At 36.7% G+C, this 26,413-nt stretch overlaps 1 protein-coding gene across 3 annotated transcripts in view; it reads left to right on the top strand.

The window, feature by feature from the left end:
* DPP10 (dipeptidyl peptidase like 10) overlaps positions 1 to 26,413 on the top strand; it is a 556,222-nt gene that overhangs the window by 307,928 nt on the left and 221,881 nt on the right. For 2 of the 3 annotated variants that reach the window (XM_074910324.1, XM_074910323.1), the window contains exons 2-3: positions 5,617 to 5,731; positions 13,487 to 13,582. In XM_074910324.1, coding sequence (XP_074766425.1) covers positions 5,617 to 5,731; positions 13,487 to 13,582 — 211 coding nt within the window. Of the gene's footprint in view, positions 1 to 5,616; positions 5,732 to 13,486; positions 13,583 to 26,413 lie in introns of those variants that run through there. The other variant, XM_074910325.1, reaches the window with a different exon arrangement.

Consider the following 26,413-nt stretch of genomic DNA (forward strand, 5'->3'; position numbering starts at 1 on the left):
TGGGCATGTAGTTCTGTGAGAAAAAGCAGTTTAGTTAAAGGCCAGGTCTCAGGGTTAGCTTATCTCTCAAAATTTGTGTTTCATTTCTTCTCCCGAAGGGGATGCTGCATTTTAACTAACCTGCCTCCTGAAAGTCCTGGCAGAGGCACTCTTTAGTCCCCAAGCTTCAGCCAATGCTCTTTAGTATGCCTGATTGCACCAGGCAGTCTCCTACTGCTTCTGTCATTATTTCCATGGTAGAAATTGTATTGTGGTTGACATAAATAGTTTTCCAAGAAATCAGGAAAATGCTGTTCAGATAATTCAAAAACCTGACTTATTAATGTAGCATGTTACGGCAATATTTTCTGACCTTTTGTTGTCTCCTTAGTTGTACACGTTTACTAGAAAAATTATTTCTTAAAGCCTTTTTATCCTCATTGATTAACAATAAAACAACTTGATAAGCATTAGGAAGGAAGTGGTGATGTTTTTTTCTGGTTATATTTCTTACAAGAAAGATTGTAAGTTTATTCAGGTAAAAATAAGGAATAAATTGTTTGTTTGTTTTTTTTTTTTTTTTAAGTCCTACATCTTTTAATGTTAAGTTATTCTTTTTCCCAAATCGATATCCCCAATACTACTTAAAAGGAAACGGCACTCTTCAATTATAAGCACTTGCATTTCAGTGTCAAGGGATAAAGAATATTTCTATATGAAATAAATTTAATGGAAATTAGCTTCATGTTGTTACTTCTGTTCTAATAGGAACATGGGTTATATCTTCTTGTTACATTCGGGTGTAACACAGCCATTATGGAGGTAATCTTGTAGGTTTTTTTATTTTCAAGATGAAAAATACATGTCAAACTCTGTATTTCATTCAAAAATAGAGAACAACTCCTCAGAACTGCTGGATGAGGTTACATGCCATAGACTGTAAAATTCAAAGCTATGTCCTGCTAGTGCTTAAAAGATTTTCATTCTTGTAATGAATCAGTTCATCATCAGTCAGCAAACAGTGCTTGGAGAGGGAGTATATTGTTAGAAATTAGCCTAGAAAAGAAGAGAGAAAAATCTTTCAGCATATTTGATTTATATTTGCTTCGTGTATTTGGTGGATACAGTTTTTCAGCATTTCCCTCAGTGATACTTGTTTTTCAGTGGCAAGTTGGATTTAGCACAGAGGAGTGCTAAAGGGTTGAAATCGCTCATGCTCTCCTTTGACAGCCTCAACCTGTCATCCCTCTCATATCCAATCTCTGCAGATTTTTGTTTTAGCCTTTCTTCTGGTTACTGTTGCAAAATTTTGGTGTCATCACTTAATTACACTATTTGCATCCTCTGTAATGCCATATAATACCTGTCTTTGTAAAAGCAGTCTGACAGCAAGTTATGCCTTTTCTTTTAGGGTTTTTTTTGACAGAGATTAAATGGAGGCAGTCACAGAGCAGAAAGTTTAGGCTCTTAGGCCAGAACCTCCCTTCATTTCCATGTATTGAGTTCACTGATGGTAGTGATTGAAAGCTCATGGTAAAATGTGGTCTTTAGCATTTGGCAGGAATAGGCCAAAAGCATTAGGTTCTATAACATCAGTGTACAGCTTTTTGTGTATGCAGTATAATGGATTTTTCTCTTTGTAGCTGTGTTTTAGTAAGGTATTACTCAATCACAATTTACATTCAGAAAAATATATTACTTAAGGATTATTTTTGGCAACAGTGCAATTACATAGTTTGTGAAAAAGGTACTTTAAATAATGAGAAAACTTGCAATTGCATTATACTTTGAGCATTTTCCGATTCATTAGAGTTAGATTGTAAAATCAATAATAACGTTATAGATAGTATTATATATAAAACATCATATTCAAAAGTTGATATTTTTTAAAACTACATTAATAGAAGAGCCTGTTTAGAAGATTAGATCCCTGCATCTCCATCTGTGTGTCCATTGTTGTTATGTACCAGTTAGTTATGGGGAAACTATATGATGTCAAAAGCTTCTTATTGTATGGCCCTCTGTGATGTTTTCTCTTGAATGCCTCTATCTTCTTGTCATAGTCAAAAATGACAGCTTCTGTCTTGCCAGTGATACACAGTCTAAAAATCTATTTAACTGCCTTTGCTTATGACACTTTTGAACGGCAGTGCAGTGCTAAAAATATTTTATTGTTGAAGAAGAGCAGCTTACTCTAATTTAAAACTTTGTGAGGTATAGTCCAAGAGTTGCAATGGTTAACATCAAGAGAGTTGATTGGAGGTGTCCTTGGTTGTGCTATGAATTCACCTTATTATAGTAATTTTTCCAATATTTCATCAAATCTTTTTTGTTGGTGTATATTAACTTAACAAATGTCTTACCAGAATGTTGTCATTCAATATCAAAACATAATAATGACCTTTTAGTAACCTCTAATTTAATCATTTGGAACAACACAATTTTTTATCAAAATATTAAACCCAAGTACTTTATTCTTAGTCAGAGGTAAGTCCTTTCTTTTATGTGAGTCTCCCAAGATTTTCAGCTAGCTGGAAGCCCTCTGCTTTCTCACTATGGGTACCAGCGAGATTTTTATGCTCAATACTAGATTTATCCGTTTGATATTCTCCTTGCAAAAATTTGCAGAAGTATTTAAAATGGAGCTTTATTTTTAGAAACTGAACAATATTCATGTATGCAGAGACGAACCTTCTGAATAATGAGGACTTATTAGAGTTTTTTAAAGGCTTTGGTACATTCATCAAATTGTCCAGCTTCTGTTGTTTTAAGTCAATCCTTTGACATGAGGTTGCACAATTCTCTGAGGGTAACTAGTGTTTTCTCACTGCCGCTTGCATATATAAGCTGCTAGTTCTTCTATTACAATTGAACTCAAGTGTCATATGAATAAGGCTTATACTGTTATGCTTAGAATAAGTTTATATTTTCTAGACTGTGCCATTAACATTAAAATAATCCTTACTTAAGGGCAAGTAATAGCTTGGATCTGAGTTTATATGTGGGAAATAAAAGTTTTGTATTTATCTGAAAAGCCTGGGGACCCTTGCAGTGTCAGTGTGGCCAGGGCTGTCCAGAAAGGATTGAACCATGTAATTCTCATATCCTAGGGATCACCAAAGGGGCTTGTGAAGCTGTCATACAGGCCTTCAAGACCGACTGTCTCTAAGGCTAGCCAGGAAGTTTCTATGGTAATTAGGGTTTAATGAGGTGGGAGTGAATCAGAAGGAGCTGAAGAATACAAGGGGAGCAGGCAGGTTTGCAAGGTGTTGAGAAGCAGGGGCAATGGGATGAGGAGGTGATGGATGCCAGGAGTTCCTGCTAACACAGTTTTTTTCCCTTGCCTGTGGAAGATGGGAGTCCTGAACTGTAGCAGAAAAAATATTGGCATCAGAGATGCATTGCTGGTTATGGTAACCAGGTTTCTCCTGCACTGCAATCCCCAGAAAAGCTGCACAGAGCTCTGTCTGAGAGGGACCACCAGCTAATGCTGTACTGCAACTGTCTGCAATAATTTCCTTCTATCTACTATAGTTGAACATCATCCCTTATCAGCTGTTCAATGAGTATCAGCATCAAAGGGGAGATTTGTGTATAATAAAAAAGCACAATTACTCTTACAGCCACTGGGAGGGAAGGACTGAGAGCAGCCCAGGCTGGCCAGCGGCCATTTACCACTAGGTCCGAGCTGGCTTCAGCTGTGGGGAAGGGAAGGCTACACCACCTCTCAGGTGAGGGGGCTGATCCCCTGAAGGCCAGCTGTGGCCTAGGGTTTACACTGAATAGACAGACTGGCTACTTCTCCCCTCTGGTGAGGCTAAAAATCTCAAAAATGAGCAAGCTCAGCCAGGTCCAGGCCAGGCAGGAGGATGGGGTCCAGTGGCTGCCTGCCATGGTGAGGCAGCCAGGGGCCTCCTTGCTGGGAGCTGTGACAGGCTGAGGGCTCCTGTGAGACTTCCCCTGTGGGACGGTTTAGAGACTCTGTAGGGGAATTCCCCTTAGTTTCCCAGAGAGAAACTGTCTTTTAGGGTGAGGGGTTAAAAAAAAAAATAAATAATTAAAGACGCTGTTAGAGATCCTGTTCTGGGTGGTGTATCGTGTTGAGGTGGTGTACACCAGGCAAGTAGGCCTTTTCTGTTGTTAAAACATTTCAATTTCTCATTTATAATTCATAAAACTAAAATTAAATAATCCGTATGTGAAAAAGTATCAATAAGCATTTGGAAGCTTATAAAACAAAGCAGAAGGGGCCTTTCTGTGCCTTAGTCCTCCCCATAGAACAAGATGGCTGAAGTGGCAGAGTCACCCCCATCCTTCTACCCTTTTGTCTGGCAGAAAGGGGAAAGATAAAAGGATATTCTTGCTATGTACTTGCAAGATTAACAAAACCCAGGATTGCAAATCAAATAGGAGAGACTCCCAAGTAATCTCTCATCTTTTGTCGCAATCTCTTCCTTTACATCGAGTGGAGAGAGAGCGTTGCAGGGCTCTGCTGAAGCATGTTATGGCAGCAAGTCCTGGGGAGGGGGAGAGGCTTGTATGTGGTGTTGGCTTCAAGGGCAAGTGTGGGCTAAAGCCCACATATTTCACCTCACTCGGTATTTAGTTGGAGCTTAGTGGAAGCTTGTGTAGACCGTGAAACACTTGTGTAACAGAATTCAACTTTGTAAGTGAGATGGAGTGGGATATTCTGAAAGTCCCTCCCAGGTTTCTTTTCACAGAGTCTTAGCACAGCAATTTAATTTTGAGATAGTGAAAGCACGAGTAATTGTGAGAGAAATATTTATGCTTGCCACCATATAAATGTCAAAAATACTGTTTTCTGTGGGAGAAAGCTAGGATTGTATGAAACAATTGTACTGTTTTTGTCATTCTGTTGTTAGATGTTTACATGTTGTTTTGTCTCAAACTGTACCATAAACACAGGCAATGCATTGCTACTACTGACAAACCTAAATGGTGTCTGGCTGGAGTTAACAGGAGTTAAACATGTAACCACAGAGAATGTAGGTTTAAGTGTACTAGTAGTTACAGAAGCATTCATTTGACATTGGTTATAAGCTACTGTTGTTTTTTTATGAGTAATAGGGGAGCAGTTTACAGTTGAACTACTGTATGGAAAAGAAGAGCTGTGTGGCTTTGGATGGAATACTTGGAGCCTCAGGCAGTTTTGTAAACGTTTTCTACTACAAATAAGTTTAATAGTGTACATTAAAAAAGATGTGTATTTAAACCTTTATGGTCCATACCACGTTAGGTGGAATTACAGTAAATTGCTACATTTCATTTCTGTAATTATCTTATAAACTGCTAGTTGATATTATCCTGAAGTTTATGTTCAGCACATTTTAACACCAGTTGTATTTTGGACAGATTGTATAAGCTCATTTGATTGTGTCTTAGGGGTATAAAATTACATATATATATTTTTAAAAAAGAGATATCTATTAAAAAAAGTAAGAGTTACACACCTTTGCATGACTGTGTGTACTATTGAGAGAGGAGAGATCATGATCACCTCCCATGCTGTGATTATGAGTATGCACAAAGCAATTTTCCTGTCACTAATAGTTCTAGAAATATATGGTTATGAAACATGGTCTTTTCCTTTTATTTTATTTTTTTCCATTCCTGTAGGAACTTGGAAGTAACAGCCCTCCGCAGAGGAACTGGAAGGGAATTGCTATTGCGCTGCTGGTGATTCTAGTTGTTTGTTCACTCATCACTATGTCTGTCATTCTTTTAACCCCAGGTAACCTACTTCTTTATTTTATCTTACTGAAGGTGTATGATTCATAATGCAGTTATTAAAATGACATACAAATGTTAAAGTATCTCTTCCCCTTGAGTGTTTTAACTTTTGACTCCTATAAATCTGGTGCCTGTAGGGACTCGAGAGTTACCGTAGGCCTCGTGGAGCAGAAGCATTTTGCTTTGCAGTAAGTCCTTAGAATTGTGTCAGCCTTGAGATGGCTACAAGCAATCCTCATTAACCTCAGCAGCTGTAAGCTGACTTTAAGATTTTGTCACTTGTGTCTTGGTGTAATTTCAGATTCACTGATGAGCTAAGAGGAAACTGTATGTCATGGAAAACTAATACTGAGAATGAAACTTCTCACTGAATCAGAAGCATGTATCTTTCATATGTATATGCAAAAACTACATTTTCTTTCTCTCAAAAACAAAGGGGGGGAAATTACTTAAAGGTTCATTTACAAAAAGAAAAGGGTGTGAGGGCAAGTAGTAAACAAAAAACGCAGTTGAATGTATAAAATATGTTTGTTTTTTTTTTTCTCTAGTTAGATGGGAGTTATTTTTCTAAAGATTTTCTTTTTACTGCTGGGGCAGCAATCATTTAGCTGCATCTAGGAACCTAAGGGAACGAAACACTGCACAACTTTTAAAGAAAAAATTATCTTTAATTTCTTTTTTCCAGATTTAAAATGATAATGTAAAGTACCTGATTTGGATGGCATGCCTAGATAGTAAATATTGGTCTCCAATACTGGCCATGCAAGTGCCCAGTTTGTGTAAACCAAAACACTAATGAAGTGCTTTTCAGTTAAATAAGAGTTCCAGACAATTTGGCCACTGGATGAAATCAAGGGAAACTGGGTGGGTGTGTGCATAAGCAAGTACAGTAGCAGACTGCTACTGCTTGAAAGGAAGGTGATGAGACTGAATGGAAAAGGACCAAAGAGTTTTGCTTGTCAGAGGGAACAAGGTAGCTGGAGGAGTATGTAGGAATTCTATGGACCATTCTGCTTCCTCTGTTTTGTATAAATATCTACTACATATACATGGTGCTGTCCAAGGTATGGTAAAGAAATAACTGCTTATTTCCTCTTAGAAAATTTAGAGAAAAATAAAAGCAAAGTTGTGCTGCTGTAGTCTCAGTGTATAGGAATTTCTTCAGGGACTAATGAAAAACAGATGTTGAAGGTAAATGGTGGCATATCCTGGTACACTTTTAAGACAGAAGACTTCATTTTTTTTTAAGGCTTTAAAGTCTCAAAAGTGTTATGCTGGAATTCACAATAATAAACACCAGTTCTGTCTCGTATATCTATATAGAATTAATAATGATGTAAATTGAAGTCTTTGAAGGCACTCGTAGAAAAAAGAATAGGCAACCTAGGGAATTTTTTTTTTTTAATGTTAAAAATGCTTAGTGAATTACAACATCTCTGAGGCAGTTTCAATATCCAGAGAGCTTGCTTGAAAATTTGATGTAAGCTGGGACCTGCATTTCAGTTCAACTCATGCAAGTAAAAACTAGTTCTGTCAGCTCAGATGCCCCAAGATATCCCGTAGAGACTGTAGAGCTTAATATAAATACAAACGTTTTCCCCAAAATTATCTAGGTCTGTAAAACTAGGGTTTCTTGCAGGTTGGAAATGTTTACCAGTGAAAGCTTTGGAGGTACATTGTAGGACAGCTACTTTCCCTATTTTGATCCTAAACAGTCCTATTCCCCCTTCACTTTCATGATTAATTAATATGTTTTTGGAAGAAAATATTCTGATATTCTGTCGCTTTGCTGGCAGGTAGTAAGCACTAGTAGCTGAAGTTATCTGGTCTTGAAGATATGTAAGATCACTTTGGGATGTCTAGCATTCAAGGGGAGGAAAAACTTGGAGACTCTCTCACAGGTCTGGCCATTGTGAGGTGCTCAGTTCTAAGGTGCTACCAATCTGATATTATTAATACTTGGTTTTGCAAATTGTTCTCATAAAATATAATAGATCTGAATTAAGTTGTTCAGTGCAATAGTGAGAATTATGTCCTGTGTTACGCTGGGATAATTCAGAGTGCATTGATTTTCATTTCTAATGCTATTTTGAGCATCAGAGACTTCCTTCCCTGTTTAGTTCTGCCTGTACTGATGGTGCTTTTTAGATTTCATGTAAATTCCACTAAACATCATGCTGCTTTTTTTTATGGAGATGGTAATAATTTCAGATAGTGGTTGCTCAGAAGCCTGATTGTTTTGTTGAAAGATTTGTGGAGGCAAAAGTGTATTTACTGATACGCCAAATCCAAAATAAATTATCTCTTTTTCCTACAGTTATTTATACATTGCTTTGTCCACAATATAGGAAACTCTTAGGTCTGTGTACACTTTTAACAGCTGTCATGTGGCTTCACTCAAACTCTGAGCAACATGTTGAATGCCTTTTTTAATAGAGGGATCAATAGTTCTGTATGAGATGACAAGCTTTTACAAGAAAATTTTCCATGTAAGTTACATGCAAAAGGCTTAAAAGAGGCTTTAGCTTCTGCTAAAGATAGAAGTGGTATTAAAACTAAATGGATATTCTTGATCTTTTTTTAGTATTTTACTACATGAAATATAACTCGAACATACAACACTAAGCAGGAACTGTGTTAAAATAAGAGATGTATTTCGACCTACTAATATCTTAGCTTCTGTTAAAATATATCTGTGTTGCAGTTATGGTTGTGGTTTCAGCAAATTGTACCAGTAATATTAATAATATTTTGGTCCCCTCTCTATTGTTTTAATCAATGGTACTACTAGTGTTCTCAACAAAGAGATGGAAAAATGTAAGAACATTCAGTAATATAAGAGATTGGTGGTAGAGTCTGAATGGACTCTTAGTCCAGTAACCTCTTGTTGGGGTTCAACAACTCTTTGTGAACCTCTGTGGATGAAGATGTAATTAAAAAAAACCCCTCTCGTGCCCACCAAGTACAAATTGCTACACTGCTTTGTAGCTGGGAGTAGAAGGCTTAACAGCAAGTATCCCTGCTAGTTTTCTTCACAAGTGAGTAAGTGCAGTCATAAAGAAAGTGCACGAAGATATCAAAGGTATCAAAGAATGAGGTTACTCTTGTTATAGTAAGGGACTGGAGTGTGGAAAATCTTCAGAGTTTAGAATAGGAGCCTGTCTGTCTTCTGGGGCAATTTAATTATGAATGCAGTGATTTTTGTGTGTAATATTTGAAGATGGTTACTGGAGAAATATTTAAGAGATAACAAAAGAAAAAAAATACCTTCAGAATAATCTTATAAATGTAACTTTCTTTATATTGGGAGTTAATGCAGAGACAGAAATAGCTGTTTATGAGATGCCATCGTTTTGTTTCTATGTCAGCATTAACATAACACAGGTATCTTTCTTGTTCTAATTTATTTCATGTTTTTGAAGTTTCATCACATACTTGCATATACTGAAATATTCATAGGTAGATTTTCTGGGATCAGTGCCTCAGTCCTGCCTTTAAGTCAGCATGTTTTTGTACTTTGCATCATGACAGTACATTCCACATGGTAGGAATTATCTGAAGACCTATTTGATCGACCACTGTTGATCTGTATTTCAAAACTGAGAAATGCTTAATTGGAAGTGCTAGAAACTGAAAGCTTTTATGTGAAAAATCACTGAAGAACAGCCTAAGAGTTGTACAAACGTTGCCACCCCTGTTCAGGTGTTTTGCCACAGCACTTAAGGCTGTTTGTAGTTTTTGGAATGATACCTTCATGTTAATTTGCAGTTTCTGAAGGTGGTGGTGAACTCGAATGCTTTATGTGGGACTCTGTTACTGAGATACTGATGTTAGCATTTAAACTATGTATGCTGATATATGGTAATTACTCTTGAGCAAAGTGGCATGTAACTCTGATCATAGATTTTTTTCATCTCTTGATAAAAAAAAAAAAAAAGCTTTGCAGAAAAATTCCTTTAGGGAACATTTAAATCAGCCAAACTGACAGAAAATGCTTTTAAAAAATTGTTTTGAGTAAAATCTAGCTCTAGGAAAAGGATCTGTTTGGATTACGTCCAATAGATAAATATTCTGTTTAGAACAGGGCTGCAACTGACCCTTCCACACCATCTCTCATACTACTCTTAAATGAATAGAAGGCAAACTACAAATTATTTTTTCTAAAGTGGAGATGCATTACCAGAATATTCAGATTTCTGTTCAATGCTATATAGGCTCCCTGTAACTACAGTAAATTGCTAAACAGGTTTTGGTATCTAACTACTTTCTGGTAGATTGTTTTCCATTTTTCATGCAAACATAATACAAACTATACTAATTCCCTGTTACCAATATACCTGTTAGCTTACATACATTTTACTAGTGGTGTTTTTCCACTTTTCAGATGGTATTTAACATCAAGCCTTTTTCCAATTTCTAGTGTTAAAACTTTTTTTTTTCCACAGAAAAGTCAATAAGGAGTTTGAGTTAATAATATACTGTACTACATCATTATTAGTTTTATTTGCTAAGTTAGGAGGTAAATTTTATGAGGTGTTTAGACTAATTTTAACCTGCAAAAATAATATCCTATAAACTCATGAAAAGTAATGAGACCATTATTTTCTACTTTTGCAGTTTTCTAGAAAGCACAAACAGGTTTGTAATTTTGAATAAATACACACAAGTGGTTGAACTGTTGTTAGTTTGATGTATGGTTAAAAAGTAGCCATTTATTTTTTAACATTTGATTTTGTTGGTATCTTCTGTAATCTGTGTTTATTTTCTACACATAATATATATCTAATTTCAGACTGAAATACAGAAATCCATGGGAAATAGTGTGAGGACATTGAAAATATTGAAGGAATAATTCAATAAAATTTAAATGGAAATGAAAAAGAGATAGTAGGCTATATGGCGATGTGGTAATAAACATAAAGTAAAAAAAGGCAGTCTTTAAAATAAAACAAATATTTTGTGGAGTACATAGTAATTTGGGCTTACGCTCAAGAAAGATTAGCACAGTATAGTGACATGAGAGTTCACATCTTGTGTAATTCATTTTGCTATCTACTAACCAAGAATTTTGAAAACTTGAATTACTATTTTAGAGTCTTTTGATGTCAAATCAACATTTTTCTTAAAAATTATGCAATATTGACAGAGTGGAAAGCTAGTGTCAAGGATTACAAACAAGGCTCGATTTTGGTAATGTCTTAGCATTAGAAAAAAAATTACTGTTTCAAACGTCTAGTAAAGTAGCTTGAAGATGCCATTTTTTCCAGTTTAGCAATGCTAACAGCAATTTTAAAAGTTACTTTAAAATCCAATTTATATCAAGATTACTTGGCAGGCATGTGAATTAGAGCAGAGCTGGTATACCTTTCTTCTCTGATAGCCTTTCTGTACACAGTTGATGTATTGTTTTAGTGATTTTTATTAAAGCAGTTAATAAAAAAAAAATCTGTGAAAACTCAGCTGTCTTGGGTAAGACAATTTTTGGCAACATAACAGCTTGTGTGAGCTTGATTGATAGTTGGCAAACTGGCTGGGTATAAGGGGTCACAATAAATAGAAACACACTCAAGAAAGGTTAGAAGGGCAATCCTTTTGGGATCACAAACAGCATCAGGACCAGGGTGTGTTGAATCAAAACAGGTGATGGAAAACAGCTTGTTGAGGGTAGGTAGTCAGCAAGGTTATGGAGAAGGAAGAATGGCCATATGAAGAGACCAGTATTTGATGGTGTTAAGTTAGAAGTAGTGTTTTCAAGACAGGGAATGTATTTGTGGAGCTGAGTAGAGCATATATAACAACATGTGCTTACTTTGAAGATAAAACCTCGGTGTGAGGCAGGAGCAAGAGCTAACAAGGTCCCATGATGTGTAAACAGAGGGATTAGGTATAAATCAAGAGAGATAATGTTACCTTGCTGTAAAGCTCTAGTAAGACTGCAAGTTGAATATTGTGTCCCATGCTGGACTTGAAGACTAAAAAAAACCCCAAACAGGCTATTTTGATCCCTGGAAGGTAGGAAGAGGGCAAAAAGCTTATTTAAGGATTATAATGTTTGTCTTATGAGAGAGGATTTGAACAACTCTGCATGCTTAGCCTTATAAGACATCAAGGGCAAGAAGAGTTGATTACGGTGAGTAAGTGCTTACCGGGGCCCCGCTGAGACCTGGGAGGGAGGCCCGTGCAAAATGCAGCAATGCTGTGGACTGAGCAGCTGTGATGGCCTTGTGTCTATTGTAAATTTATGATGTGCATTATAAAGGAGTTTCTCTTCAGTACAGCAAGGATGCACCTTATTAATACTAACTGAAGTGATTGCAGCAGGCAGTGCTGACATTTAAAGGCAAAAAAATCATATTATTGTTGATTTCAGTAAGCTTTCAGCTGGGTCTCTAATTGAGAAATTTGGCTGAATAAAGACCAATAACGAAACTATGATAGAGTTTATTCACTGTGAAGGGGTCGTATTTTCATCTGAAATGTATTACAGGATACGACCTTTACAGAGCACATTTATTTGTTAAAAACCTGTTGGTAACATATTGGGTTGACTTCAAGATAACAAGATTGCTCCTTGATTGCTGTGATTCTAGATATTTTTCTATGGGTCTGTCATCAGCAGTGCTGTTCAATATTCAGTAATCTGTAAGGACAAAGTCTGACTAACAAAAAACTCCTCTTGTAGAGAAGGTGGATGCCTGACACATGGGAAGGAAAAGCTCATGGAGCAGAGAAGTACTGCAGTAATCTATGGCAGACCTGCTCAATAATGATAAAATGATTAAAAGACCTGACTGGGCATCTGTCTGGTTGATTGTGTTGGAAGTGCATAGGTGCATATTTTTGCTAGTGCACAGGCAATGTATAACGCAGCTTTTGGCAGCTGCTGTTCTCCTAAATAGCCTAAAGCTGTTAGGAGTAGTGCATAGATGGTATCAGTGAATATTCATTAGAAACTTTGTGTTTTGACAGCAAAACTTTTACTTTAATAGTACTTCTGATTTGACATGTTAGTGTAACAGTTCACTATTGAATCTCTGCTACTTATTATTTAACCTACAACACAAGAAAAGTAGAATTTAGCAGATCGTTTTTCTTTTATGAAGCATGGAGATGATTTTAGGAGCTGGCAACTTATTGTTTTGCTTTGAAAATCAATGTTGGCTAATATTCAGAAGCACAATATTTCTGGGTTCTATCATGTTTGGGAAAAATAAAAGGCTGTTAGCCAAAAGTTATGTCATGCTTCTCACTAGAGAGCAAGCATAGACTGTAAAATATGCATATGGAATTATTATTATTTTTTGCATTTTAATTTGTAACATAGGTGTAATTGGTTCCAGATTTACTTACAGGAGTGTTTTACTTAGTTTCTGTCTGTATAAGGTAATCAATATGGACTACACCCTTTGACTGTCAGGAAATTGTTGTATTGGTTTGTAATCAGACTTTTCTTATGGTGTAGGGCTGTGGCAAGAAGGAGCTTTGCCGCTACAGTCCCACTATAATAAATAGCCAGGCATTACATCCTTCAGTTGTCCTGTCCATAAGTTACCAATGCTTTGTTTTCTGAAGCTTTACTGAAGAAAAATGAAAAGTTGTTTTGTAGTGAAAAAAAGTAAGAGCGAGGTATTGTCATTGATTTCAACAGGACCTTTGAACTATGTATTCTGGTTCTGTAATTCTGGTGTTTTGCAGACTACACTGAATATATTGTTTTTAATAACTGTCTAAAATGATCTTGTTATCTTTATTTCAGATGAGCTTGCAAATTCATCAGAAACTAGATTGTCCTTGGAAGATCTCTTCAGAAAAGAGTTCATAGTCCATAATCCAGAAGCCAAATGGATTAATGGTGAGTGTACAATCTCTCACATAATTTGAAACTAGGTAATAATTTTGAGTGTTGAATGATATCACTGAGAAAGAATCAGTTAAAATTTCAAACTCTTGAAATTGGCTAGTGTCCTGAATTTCCTTGTAGTTCTGAATCATGTCTGTTTCATTAATTTTTGAAGTGGTTTTCTAATTTTAAAACTCCATCTAGTAGAAAACCCACTAAAATTTTCTGCTTGCATTACTGATCCAGTTTGGAGGCAGTGATGAGGAATTGTTTTTAAGAACTGGATCTTGTTTATGGGTTCACAGAAAGATCAATTCAGAATTTTAAATTGTTCTATTAATATCTGCACTTTGAGATTTGAGAACTGGTTCTAACTCTTCACATCTGGAATGGATTCATAGATATTTCAGTATACTTGTACAACTCTTAGTTATTTTCTGATGTCTGTTTTACTTTATTAAATGATTTATAAATGGTATGCAGATTCCCAAAGAATTATGCGGTTTTAATGTGAAAAAAACCCCAAACATTTTCAACTCATCAAACTCCTTTTCTCTTGATCACAGGGGTTGTTCACATTCTTTATGTTTGCAAGAAATGTACAAGTAACACAGTAGTGACCATTGGTATTGTGTTTATAGCTGGATCTTTGTTTTACTCCAGGTGTTATAATCAAAGGAATAACAATGGCTTTGTGCAAAATAGAGTATTGTTAAGGAGTGCTCTGTGGAAGGTAGAAAACTTCCACAGGTAGAAAGTCTGGTGACTATGTATGTGAATTCAGAATAACTTTGCATGGGAAATAATGATTCAATTATATTAATCAACTTTGGTGTTCAGTAATAACTAGAACTGGTTTTCATTTGTAGGAAGCTATATGATTGAATTGAATTTTTGCTTTATTACATGCTTTAAAGAATTAAATGGGCATAACAAGTGTAAGTGCATTTAAAAAAAAAAAAGGCTAAAAAGGGAGAAAAGTATGGTCAGTCTTCTTTTTCCAGGTCCAGATCTGGTGTTATTTGTTATCTAGTAGTTTAGGGGTAAGAGAGGGAAGGCTCAGGTTAGTGTCCTGCCACTTCCTTTCCCTCAGATGTTCCAGTGACCATTACCAGTTGCTGAGATGCCCTTACTTTCTTCTTTGGACTGGTTTCTGTCTTCAGTCAGTGCCAAAATTCTGGTACTGAGTAAAGCCAGAGCAGTGTTATTGCCAAGTGGAACAGTATCTTGTGTTTGGCAGAAAACTTTTTTCCAGTTGAGACTGTTTGGCTAACTAAAATGTAAAGCAATTTTTGATTAATTTGTTATCATCTGTTAAATTCACAAAGCAACTGCCTTTGACCCTACCTTACTTGAAAAATACTGCTCCTAATTGTCAAATAAAGTTATTATACACACAGTGCTGTCAATCAAAGTGGTCACTAAAATCAGGTAAGTACATAATGGAACAAGATCCTTACACTAGTTCTATATCTTACTCTTGCTGCTCAAAAACTCCATGAGGTAACTCATCTAAGAACAGTAATGGTCATTTATAATGTGCATAATATTCTATGCATGAAAACATTACTAATTTCAAAACCCAGGTCAATAAAACTAAAGGGTTAATGATTGAGTTATATTAAATATTGTTGATAATATAAAACATGTAGGTTTTTGTATTTTTAACTTAATTAAATTAACTTAATTTAATTAAATTAACAGCCTGTGATAAGATAAAAGCTTCTTTTTATCACTTCTGGAAAACTCTTAAAAGAAATGTAGAATTTGCTGCTAAACACTTGCATGGGTACAGGTTTCTTTTATGATGTTCAAAATTAATCTTAAAAAATTCATACAATCAAAGATAATTTTACTGCTATCATGTAAAAAATAGAGGTTGTAAGCAATCTAGTCTAAAACCTATGAGATTGTACAGTTATGAACTTTTCCATCTATTGAAAATAATATTAGAAATAGTATTTAATAAAAAAGTCCTGTGTTTCATTAGCAGCACAGTTGTACTAATATCTAGTCTTTCTTCGGTGATGGTTTTCTCAGCCAATATGAGAACTCCTAAGCTTGCATGTAGGTGTTTTCCTGTGTTTATTTGCCAAAGAAGAAATGATATCCAGTGGTACAAAAAAAGGGGAATAATGGACTTTTTCTTATTAGAATATGTGTGTGTATGGCAATTGGGGAAAACCTGTGGAAAATTAAGGGTTTTACTAATTGATTAGTATTTCTGATAAGCACAGAAAAATTATGTATAGATATTTTTTTTCTTGCATTTTCTTTGAAAATTCCCAGTATGGTCAATGATACCGATATCCTAGATAATAAATAAAATGAGGAGGAGTCTTGCAAAGCATCATGTCTGTTTCCTGCTTCTATTTGTATTTTTAACACTTAAGATAAGGTTGTATTTTACTTTCCTGGCATGGTAACGTTGCAGTGGTGGCATTATATGCACTGAGAATGAAATATGTAACTTAATATTCAGCATTCATTACTGCGAAGCTGGAGGGGAGCATTTGGCACTTTCTTTGGATATTGGCAGGGTAAGTGCTTCTGGACTCTGCAAAGGAAGATTTTAGCAGAAAATAAGTAGCTACTTACTACTTTTTGCTCCTCTTGGGATAGAATAATTTGTATCCATCTGAAAGTTTTATCATCTTGACCTCCTGGGAAGGGATGGGAATAGAGATTGAAAAAGTGATTCCTGCTGTAAGCAGTTTTTGCAGGGTCTAGAGCATATTTTGTAGAAAAATGTCTGATTTAAGGATTTCAAGTGCTAGATGAATCACTTTGTTCTTAGGTAAGGTCTAGTATTTAACTGCTGCCATTTAATGAAACCTCCAGTACTGATGTTTGAATTTCTCTAGCATTATGTGCCAAACGCAATGTTATTTCTTCCTTGTTTGCAAGTTCTTCCATTACAAAAATCATCCCCATGTAGTTATTTTTGGTCTACACTTTAATAAGAAAAGCTCTTATGTACAGAAGTTTTTACATTCCATTTCCTTTTCTGCTTGAAACTGAGTCCATAATTTTATGTGCTTGCCACCAAAGTTAATAATTATGCAAATGTTTAAAGCTGCAGAGGAAATGTTGTTCTTTATGTGAGATAATCAGCTGTTGCCAAAGAAAAGAAAAAAATTTGAGCTAGTTTTAAATGTGACAAAATATATTCACATTTAATATAATTTGAAGATGTAGCTCTTCAGGTATCTTTCAGATTTCTTCCTCCCTTTCTTCTCTTCTTTATCTGTTGTACTTCAAAGGCAATTTTTTAAAAACCTGACTTGGATTTTTGTCTTTGTAAGAATTTATGAAGGAAAGAGAAATAAAATATGGATGATGGCTAGTATGTTTCTTGAAAATAATAACTTAGTAGTTTACTAAGCTTTTTCAATTATAAATCTGATCAACTGTATTTAAAAGGACATGGTGGAGAGCATGCACAACCATCAATCAGTTCAATCCATGTAATCTGAAAGAGCGTTTGATTTCAGAAAGCTTTCCAGTTGCCTGACATAGTTTTGAAGATATTAAACAAGAGTACATCTTCCTTTAGCATTATTGATCTTTAGGTTTTCCAATAGGAGGTGAGAATTTAAAATGCTCTCAGTGAATAATAAAAGTACTTAAATCACACAGCAGATTGCTACTGATAAGGGCTTAGCATTAGATGGCAGAACAGCTTGGTTTACTTAAGTCTAAATACAAAACTGCAATATAGTTTAAAATATACAGAGTAATTAAATTGAAGAAAGCACTGCCATTAAACTTCCCCTATGCTTTCCCTTACCAAAAAACTTGAGAGACTTAATGTATGTCTTGGATTCTAACCATTTTGTAACAGGGACCAGTCTCTGCTTCAGGTAGGGCACAGTATCTCATTTCATGACCACAGTTTGCTTTAGCAACACGTATCCTGGGTGCTAGTACAGTACGTTTAATGGAAGGTGTGTGAAGTATTAGGGCATAGTTCTAAACTAGCTGTATCAGTGACAACAACAATTGTTCATTGCTCTGTTAGTTGTTCATAAACCAGTGTATGAATCATTGCTTATCTGCCAGTATCAGCAGGCTGCAGCTATACCTTTGAACCATAGTGAAGCATTTTTTCAGGATATTTTCTTCATTTCTGTTAAGTTACTTAGAAATATGTATGCTGGCCTGTGAGAAATACTGAGGTGCTCAAAAGATTTGCAGTCTAATCCTTACATCTTTGGTGGGGTACTTGATCTCTTATTATCAGGGACTCTGGCTGTTAATGACAAAAAAATTCAGAATCTTTGCCTTTATTCCTTCTGTGAATTGCTTGCATTTTTGCCGTTTAGATAATTTTTGCCAACCTTTCCTATATGTGATAGAGTGCATTGACTCCTTGCTTGTATTCTGTCAGATGGGTGTATACTCAGCAAAATTATATTTTTCATGTATCTGAATGAAAAGTGTTGGAAAAGGACCTGAAGTCTGAATGACAGCCTGCAGCAGGCTGTGCCCTGGAAGCCTGTCTTGTGCTAAAGCTCAGCAAATCACCTAAGTACGTGCATTTGTGCTTTATGGAGCTGGGAGGGATGTAGGCATCTTCTAGGGGTAAGACTTCTGTATGGTGCTTTGCTGAAATTGAGATGATAAAATAAATCTCTCTCTGGCTTGCTTGCCTGTGGAGCAGCTGTCCCTGTAGTCAGTAACCCTTGCAACACTGTGTCACAGGAAGTGTGTAGAGGAAGTGTATGGCTGGGCAGCATCCAATGTCTGCAGTCAAACACAGTCCGGCTGATGAAAGAGGACAGATTTTGAGTAGTGAGGGAGACACAGAGAACAGATTTTGGAGAGTGAGGGGAGGTGACAGGTGCCAGCACAGAGGGAAGGGCTTTCAGTGACACTTCAGGGAGGGAAGTGATCTTCAAGAGGACAAAGCACAATAGCAGAGATTCCCTCCTCCTGTAGGACTCTACATTTATTAAAATGGACTCATCTCACAAGCAGCAACCATTTCTGTCTTTGGGAGGAAGAGAGAAAATAATGAAGTCATGGGGAGTCAGAATCAATAAGGGAAGGAAGACACTGACCCTTGTGGCAAGGGAAAGGACCTGGAGGGGATGAGGTGTTTCAAGAAGGGTCTCTTGCCTCGTGGAGAAGCTGCATTTTCTCCACATATCAACCTTCTCCCTGCCTTTAGCCCTCGTAAACTCCTGTGCCTTGTCAGACAGGAGCTGCTAATCCACAGTGTGCCTCGAGTGGGCGCCTGCTGCCCTTTCCCATCCCTTGCGGAGGAACGGCAGAGATGCTGAAGCAGGGCTCTGTGTGGGTGCGGAGGGAAGGCAGATGCAGGGAGGCACTTGGTGCTCACATCCTCTGCTGCAGCTGATACAGAAAACCCTAAAATAGTTGGGGGTAGGTTTGTCCCTTGGTGCCACCCTGGTGAACACAGTTCTTTTCTTTGACCAGTCAGGGTGAATATAAATGCACATTTCGATGAGAGATTTCTGGAGAAAGCACATATTTGTACCTCTTTCTTTTGTTGTTAAACCCAGTTTTTGGAATGAGGTTCATCATTTTGTCCAGCATAAAATCTTAGGTTGTGTGCCAGCAATCTCAGCAGGTATAATCTGTTTGGATTTAATTTCCAAATCAAATAATTTTCATGCACATATATTTTCAAGGCAAAGACTTTTTATCACTTCCCCTCTTCCCCTGCCTTCCCCCCCCCTCCACCAGCAGTTTTAATGTGTTTTTTTTAGAGTTGATAAGAAACCAGTCTATCCCAAGTCAGAAATATATGCTCTGGCTTGAGAACAGTATCAAGGCAATAGATGTCTGGTTTTGTTTTAACTCGAGCTCTTGTATTTACTTGTTTTATTTTTGTTTTTATATTATTTCCAGATTTCCTGTATTAGCTTCAGCAGGGGCATGCCTTTCATTTCCTGAGTAATACTTACTAGTTCTGATGTGGGCATCTTTATTTAGTTTCACACATCAGTTTTATCAGCATGGAGAAAAAAAGAATGGGTGATGCTTACCCTTTTGAACATCAGTGAAATCAAGAGACTAGTTTATGGAGGAAATCCCCCCCCTTCACATTTTATTTAGCAAACATTTTTTGTATTTTGTAGAGTCTCTCTTTAAAAAAAAAACAAACAACAAAACCAAACCACAACCAAACAAAAAGAAATATTAAACTGCTTTTGCTTTACAGTTGAACAGTCACTTCACTGCAATATTTTGTAGACTGTGTTTTAAAGTTATCATGGAAAGATATTACCTGGCTGGAGAGTATTATTGCTTCTTATAACATGTTTGGTTTCCTTGAAGAGCAAATGAGACAGTGGCTTCCCATAGATTTATTTGTGGTCGTCCCCAGCACATTTCTCATGCTGTATACTGGCTTTATCACCTGGGGAGTGGGATGTGTAGACAGAGGGTTTTGCTTGAGCTGGTGCCTTCCTTGAGTCTCTCTTGGCTCTTTTCTATCCTGAAAAATTAAATAAAAAGTGAGTCTGGGAAATGTGGCATGAAGATGGTTGAAATTGCATTAAAAATTGTGGATGATAAAAATAGAAGTGGTTTGGGAAGCACAGCACAGATTCCACAGTACCACCTGTGCCAACGTGTTCAGGAAACTATTAACATTTGGCACTTTTTAAAGGAAGCTTTTCCTGTGCATGAGGCAAATACGAACTTTATTTATCAGAGCTGAGCATGCTGTGATGTTTGCCAGTGAATATGGGTCAAGTGCAAGAAATCAGTCCATCACTGAGCAATAAAAGGAGACAGATTTTGCTTCAGAAAGTTGTTGCTGAGTTAGAATCAATAAACAGACAAATATCTCTATTACAATTACATATCTATATATGATGGTAATTTATGATGGGTATTAAGAGTGAAGTCCTATTTTTTTTTTTCCCCTATCCCTTAAATGAGATGAATGTCTGAAGTGGCCAGGCTGGAGTGCAGCCATCGTGCACAAGTGCATTTTTGGTGTAGCAGGAGCTGTGTTTGGCATTCAGATATTTAGGCTGTGATACGATGCATTAATGTTCTGTCAGGGACTTGGGCAGAAGTGAGGAGAGGTGTGTACAGTGGTGTTCTTGCCAGCTCTGCATATAGCTTTCATTATTTATCTGAGTCTGTGTGCAGAGCCTGAAGCTGGAAGCCAGGCCAGGGAGTTGTTTTGTTGCCTGTGGTTCAGTGTGAAGGGTTTATTTCTGAGTGGCAGCAGAGGGTGGCTGGACTTTGATTCCCTGTGCAGGGAAAAGCTTCATGTAGAAGGGCAAGTAAAAAAATCCTAGATAGCACCCCAACCTTTTAAAGTTTTAGCTAAAAATCTTATTTCATAAGACTCTATCAGTGGTGTGAATTACACACCCAGTTTTTGCCAAGTCTGAAGACTAAATTTTGGAAAATCCCCAGAAAATTTTAAAAGATATATAGAGTGTCTCCAGGCTGGCTGAAGTTTCTCTCAGAAACTGCTAAAAAGGGGAACAAAAGTTTTGATAATGCTCCACTGATTTATTAAAATAACTTGTTAAACAAAAAGATTTAAACAGTGTTGTTGTGAAATGGATTGAATTATTCAATTCTTTCATTAGGGAATTGAGTGGAGGAGTTTGGTGCTATATTTGCGCTGATGCTGAAGACTTCCCTACAAGCCAGCAGTAGGTGGGTAATTGGTCATTCAGGGTAAGGTGGTGGAGGTAACCACCCCTGGTACCAGGCACATGCTTTGTTCTGTCCCTTGATGCAGGAATTGTGGCTTCTCAAACAATGGCCGATATTGGTTTAGGAAGAATTTTCACTTTCTTGTTTGGTTGTTTTTTGGGGGGTGGTTGTTTTTGGGTTTTTGGGGTTTTTTTTGTTTTTTTAGGGGGGGACTTTTTAAGTTTAGGTGCAGTAGTTTTTTGGTTTGGTTTTCTCTGCATTTCTCTTGTTAGAAAGTGAATTTATTCTTAAATATTGCATGTGAAGAATTCATGTAAAGCAGAAGATAAATAATGTGATGTGCATAGAGCTACAAAAGCGTTAATGTGAAAAGAAATAGAAACGGAAATAAATTATTTTATGGAAGATTTTAAGTAGGATTGCTAATGAGAAAGAATGAAATAATTTTGGTTGCAGCTGTTGCACGAATGTAACACACACCTTAAAAACCAGGATGGGGAAAACCCCATCTTGTCTCCTGTATGGAAATGGAGATTTCATCTAATTTCTGTAGTTTATCAGAAAAAAAGATGGTCTTTTTCATCAATGATCATTATCACAAAGCAAATATTTATTTTCTTCCATGAAGCAGAGAAGCTGATATACTTCAGATTCAGAGACTTGTCCTTGTGAGTGGATCTCACCTGTTTAGATGTCCTGTCTCTGCAGCTGTGGGACACTCACCAGGGTGGCAGCAAAGCTCTTCCCTGTGGGCAGAAGGCCTGACTGTTCCTTTCATCCTCTGATTCTCCACCCTGAGGATGAGTTGTATAGCCTGTTGCTCAGGAAGGTGTTTTGTCCTCTTCATTAAAATTCTTTGTTTCACTGGTTGTAACAAAATAGATTTTTCCCTCAGTTATTTTTTCCTCTAGACTGTACATAGCTTAATCTTTATATCATGTTACTTAGTGGTTATTTTAACTGATTTTCCCTGCCTGACCACACTATTAAGACCTACTGCATGTACTATACTTCTTTCTGCTCTCACACTATTTATGTCTCTAAGGTGCCACATGACTTGCTTAGAAGTAGATCTTGGGTAATTTCTGCTCAGATCAGCTATGTTAAGCCCCATTGCTACATCGATACTGGTGCCAGTGTTAATGATTGTTAACAAGCATTAAATAGTGCTATGTATTCAGGGCCATTAACTTGTGTCACCATTGTATTTTGTAAATGACTTCTTAGCACACCTCTTTAGAAATCTCCCTTCCTTCACCAATATTCTTTGTACACTGTTGCAACATTGTGTTAGTCGTGACCTCTACACTGTCTTGTAGCTCTCTTCTTCACTTGAGCATTACCATGATCGATTGCAAAAGTTTTTACCTGGGCATTTGTTTCTGACCATTTGTTTTTGGTTTGTTTGGTTTTTTTTTTTTCACTAGACAGGTTATACTTCCTCCACAGAGTACTTGAAATTTATTTTTCTGAAGAATCTTTACTTCTTGTAACAATTTACTTTTAGTTGTATTCATTAAGATGAAGACTGATTCCATGCTTGTTGAAATCTATGGGCATGGGACAAAACCCACAGATTGGGATAGAAGTTAGGAAAAATGAAATCAAGTATGCCAACTATGTGGAAGATCAAACTACTTTTAGTGAAAATACAGCTAATTATTGCAATCCTTCTTAAAATTTATGTCCCTATTGACTTTTGACTTATTCCACAACACAAAGCAGTAAGAATTTAACAGAGATCAGTATACTTATTTAGAAAATATTTGCACAGGCAGAGTATATCTGTTGTATAAGGTATTGCATTTTGAAAGAGTTTAGCAGAAAGGTTTACATTTTCAAAAAGTTATTTATAGATAGCAACCTAATGTTGAAGGGTTAAGTACAGTAATTCTGTATGTGAGGCCCTAGGAAAGTGGACCAGACACTTAATAAATCTTAGTTCTCCCTGTTTGTTGAAGCAAAAGTCTCCTGAGTATAGTGTACGTAGTAAGGTTACTGTTTCTGTTACCATAGCAATGTCCATGAAAGAGGGAGACCTTTTCTCAGTAATACGTTTTTGACTAAGAAAGCAGTCCTTAATATGATGAACAAGTGTAAATTGGATGTGCTGCACCATTACTCTTCGGATGCTACCCTCTAGAACAAATATTTTTACTGCATGAGCAAACCTGAACAGTAGATTGAGAGTCATGGAATAACAGGCAGTGGGTACTATACAACAGATTTGTGAGTTCCCTCCAGAACACCACACTTTTTTCTGTTATACATAAAGTCGTCAGACATGCATGTGTTAATGCCTCAGCAGGTTTATATACATACGAAGAGTATTCTTGTAATCCTGTGCCTCTTTGTTCCTCTTTTTCCCCACTTACCATCACTGCTCCTGAGCAGAAGGGTACCTGTTGCCCAGCTGGAGCTGTAGTCCTTTTCTGATGGCTTGGATTTTTAGTGACCTGTTAAGTTTTCCTTTGGAAGCTGCTGTTTATGTGTGCAGCTGGTTTTATGGTCCTTGTTACAGGCTCATTTAAGTCAGCTCTAATTTGCTCATCAGCAATTTGGTTCTCTTCAAAGGAGAGGGGATATACCTTCAGTCATAGCTGCATGCAGCAGCACTGTTGGCCAATTCTGCCAAGTTTTCATTTGCCTAAAACAAATCCTTTTAATTATCTTCAGTTTTCTTACTTATTTGTCTAAATAGACAGTTCTTTAAGAAATGCTCAGTTGTGTTTTGTGGCAGATTAGTAAGCTGCACAGTGTTTAAAGTAGTTATCTTTAAAAAACAAAGTTTTACATTTCTAATGTTCTTGTGTTTTGTCATCTCTTTGGTTTTTTCCTTGAATTAAGAGTCAGTAAAACCAGTGCTCTGTATACCATTTTGTATTGCTCAAGTGCTTACATAATTGGATACATAAAGACTGCATTTTTAAAACATGTATATATCTGTGGACATATATATGTTTATCACACCTTTAGTCCTTCTTTTTTCTTTTCCTTCTTTAGTTGATTCCATTGTGTATTATCTGATTTTTATTTTCCTGTTCAAAATGGCCGATTTCAGAGACACTGGCTCATATTTGCCATTCATTCATCCGTTTCCCTAGTCTATTTTGCTTTCTGTGCCATGTGTTCCTTTTCTTAAATCTATGAACTGATCCCCTACCTCTGGCATGGCAAGGCAGTTCAGACACAAAGAAATGAGTACCAGGCAAAGGTTATTCTTCCTATGAAAATGTGGTTGGTACTTGTACAATTTTGCTTGTGATCTCTTTCAGTGTGATGCCAAAGGACTTTTGGCTTTAGTGTGTTTGGGGAAGTGGATATGTTTATCTACATATAGTTAGGTCATATATTTAGGATTCTTTCAAGGGGTCTGTTCAGTGCATCAGTTCTGTTAAATTCTCCCATGAAGTGTTTGTGTTGAGCGGGACGAGATGCGCATCCTGTTGCAGTTTGGAGCTGTTACTTTTAGGTACATCAGGATTAGAGGGGAAAGGCACCAGCGGTAGAAATCTACAGAACAAAATCAAATAACAACAAAAATATAATGAGAGAAAAAGAAAACAACTGGGTACAGTGGCAGGAGAAGGAGGGAGAAATGAAGAGACAGTCCAGTGGAGAGTACAAAGGCCTTTGTCAGTGCCATAGGACACACGTGTTTCCCATTAAGGACATCTCTTTATTCTGTAACTAGGCAGCTTCTGGGAGGACACACATAAGTGGTGAGAATTTCCACTTAATCATAGTGTTGCTGATCTTTGAGAGACAAAAGCTGGCCCTAGTGATGAGCAGGAGACATGAGGCTGGTGCCAAAGGCACTCATGTGGTGTGTCGTTCATGTGGCCAGCCCTAAATGCAGACCAAAGCCATACTACTGCCCTGACCCTATTGACACAGTGCCTGAGGAGCGTCCAATGGCACAACCTGTTTGTCATTTCACCTGACTAACGGTTGTGTTTTACAATTGGAGCTATGTCTTCATGGGGGGATATGTAAAATGCAGAGCAAACAAAAGTGCTATGAACTTTAAATTATACATTTTGACAATATGATTTAATTGCATTTTTAATATACTGTTGCAGAAATCAAATGTGGCTCCCATACTGTTTGTACGAGACTATAGAATTGAGATGAACCAGAGTCAACTTGGTATTTGCTTGTTTATCCAGTCTGACAAAGTTTCTAGGCAATTTGTGTGAGATATTTGCCAACTAGTAATCATCATAGCAACCATGTATTGGTTTGCCAAATCTGTAAACACAGATTGATTTTAATCAGTTAGTAGGGCTCTATAAACCCATAGCCTCTCTAGCGAGATAATTAAATTCTGGGTACTTTGTTAAAACAAAATTACTCTAACACTGGACTGGGAGAAACAATAATTTTTTTGACAGAATTTAGATATTGGCATCCATGCTGAGAGCGATTCAACTTTAACCCAGTTTTTGCTGATGTTTTCCATGATACATTTCTCCTTAGGGGTAAAGCACATTGTTAGTTTTGAGAGGGGTTTCATCTGTACTTGAGAACTTACTTGATGAATGAAGACCATCTTATTTGATAAGTGCTTCAAATGGAAATGTAGAGTGTGCTTTCTGTACTTGCAGCCTACTTTAGGCATATGGCTGACAAAATTTCTTCTGCATGTAGAATATTGATTTTTAAGTTCAGCCAAAGCTACTTGGAAGCCTAAAGTTTGCTGCAGATCTGTGAATTGCAGTTTGAAAGTCAAAAGTGAATGTACTTGAAACTTTAAAAATGTGGTCATGAAAACCCGGGAGTTTAGAGTCCTCATTGTAAGTAATAGCGAAATAAACATCAAGCAGGTAAGTTATTCTATTTTATTGCAGGACAGGCACTACATGAGAATAAGTTGTACTCACTTAAAAAGTAATAGTTACTGACCCCATCCTAGAGCAGCCATCTCTAGGATAAGAAGGCAGCTTCTTTTCTTTTTCTCCTTAGGCCTGGAGTTCCATCCTAAGTCTTGTCTGCCAAAATGGGTCTGTTAATTTTGTAATGATGTTTCAGATATTCAGGTATTTGTTACTGGGATCTCAACTAAGACAGCTCATCAGTAAAGGTCATTAAGCATCTGTCAGGTGATGATAACTTGTCAGGTACCACTGGCATGAGTTAGATTCAGTGATAATTATGGTTGGCTGAAGAGATTTTTGTCAGAAAAGTTTT

This window comes from Athene noctua, chromosome 7, assembly GCF_965140245.1.
Source record: "Athene noctua chromosome 7, bAthNoc1.hap1.1, whole genome shotgun sequence".
In the NCBI taxonomy this organism is placed as follows: Eukaryota; Metazoa; Chordata; class Aves; order Strigiformes; family Strigidae; genus Athene; species Athene noctua.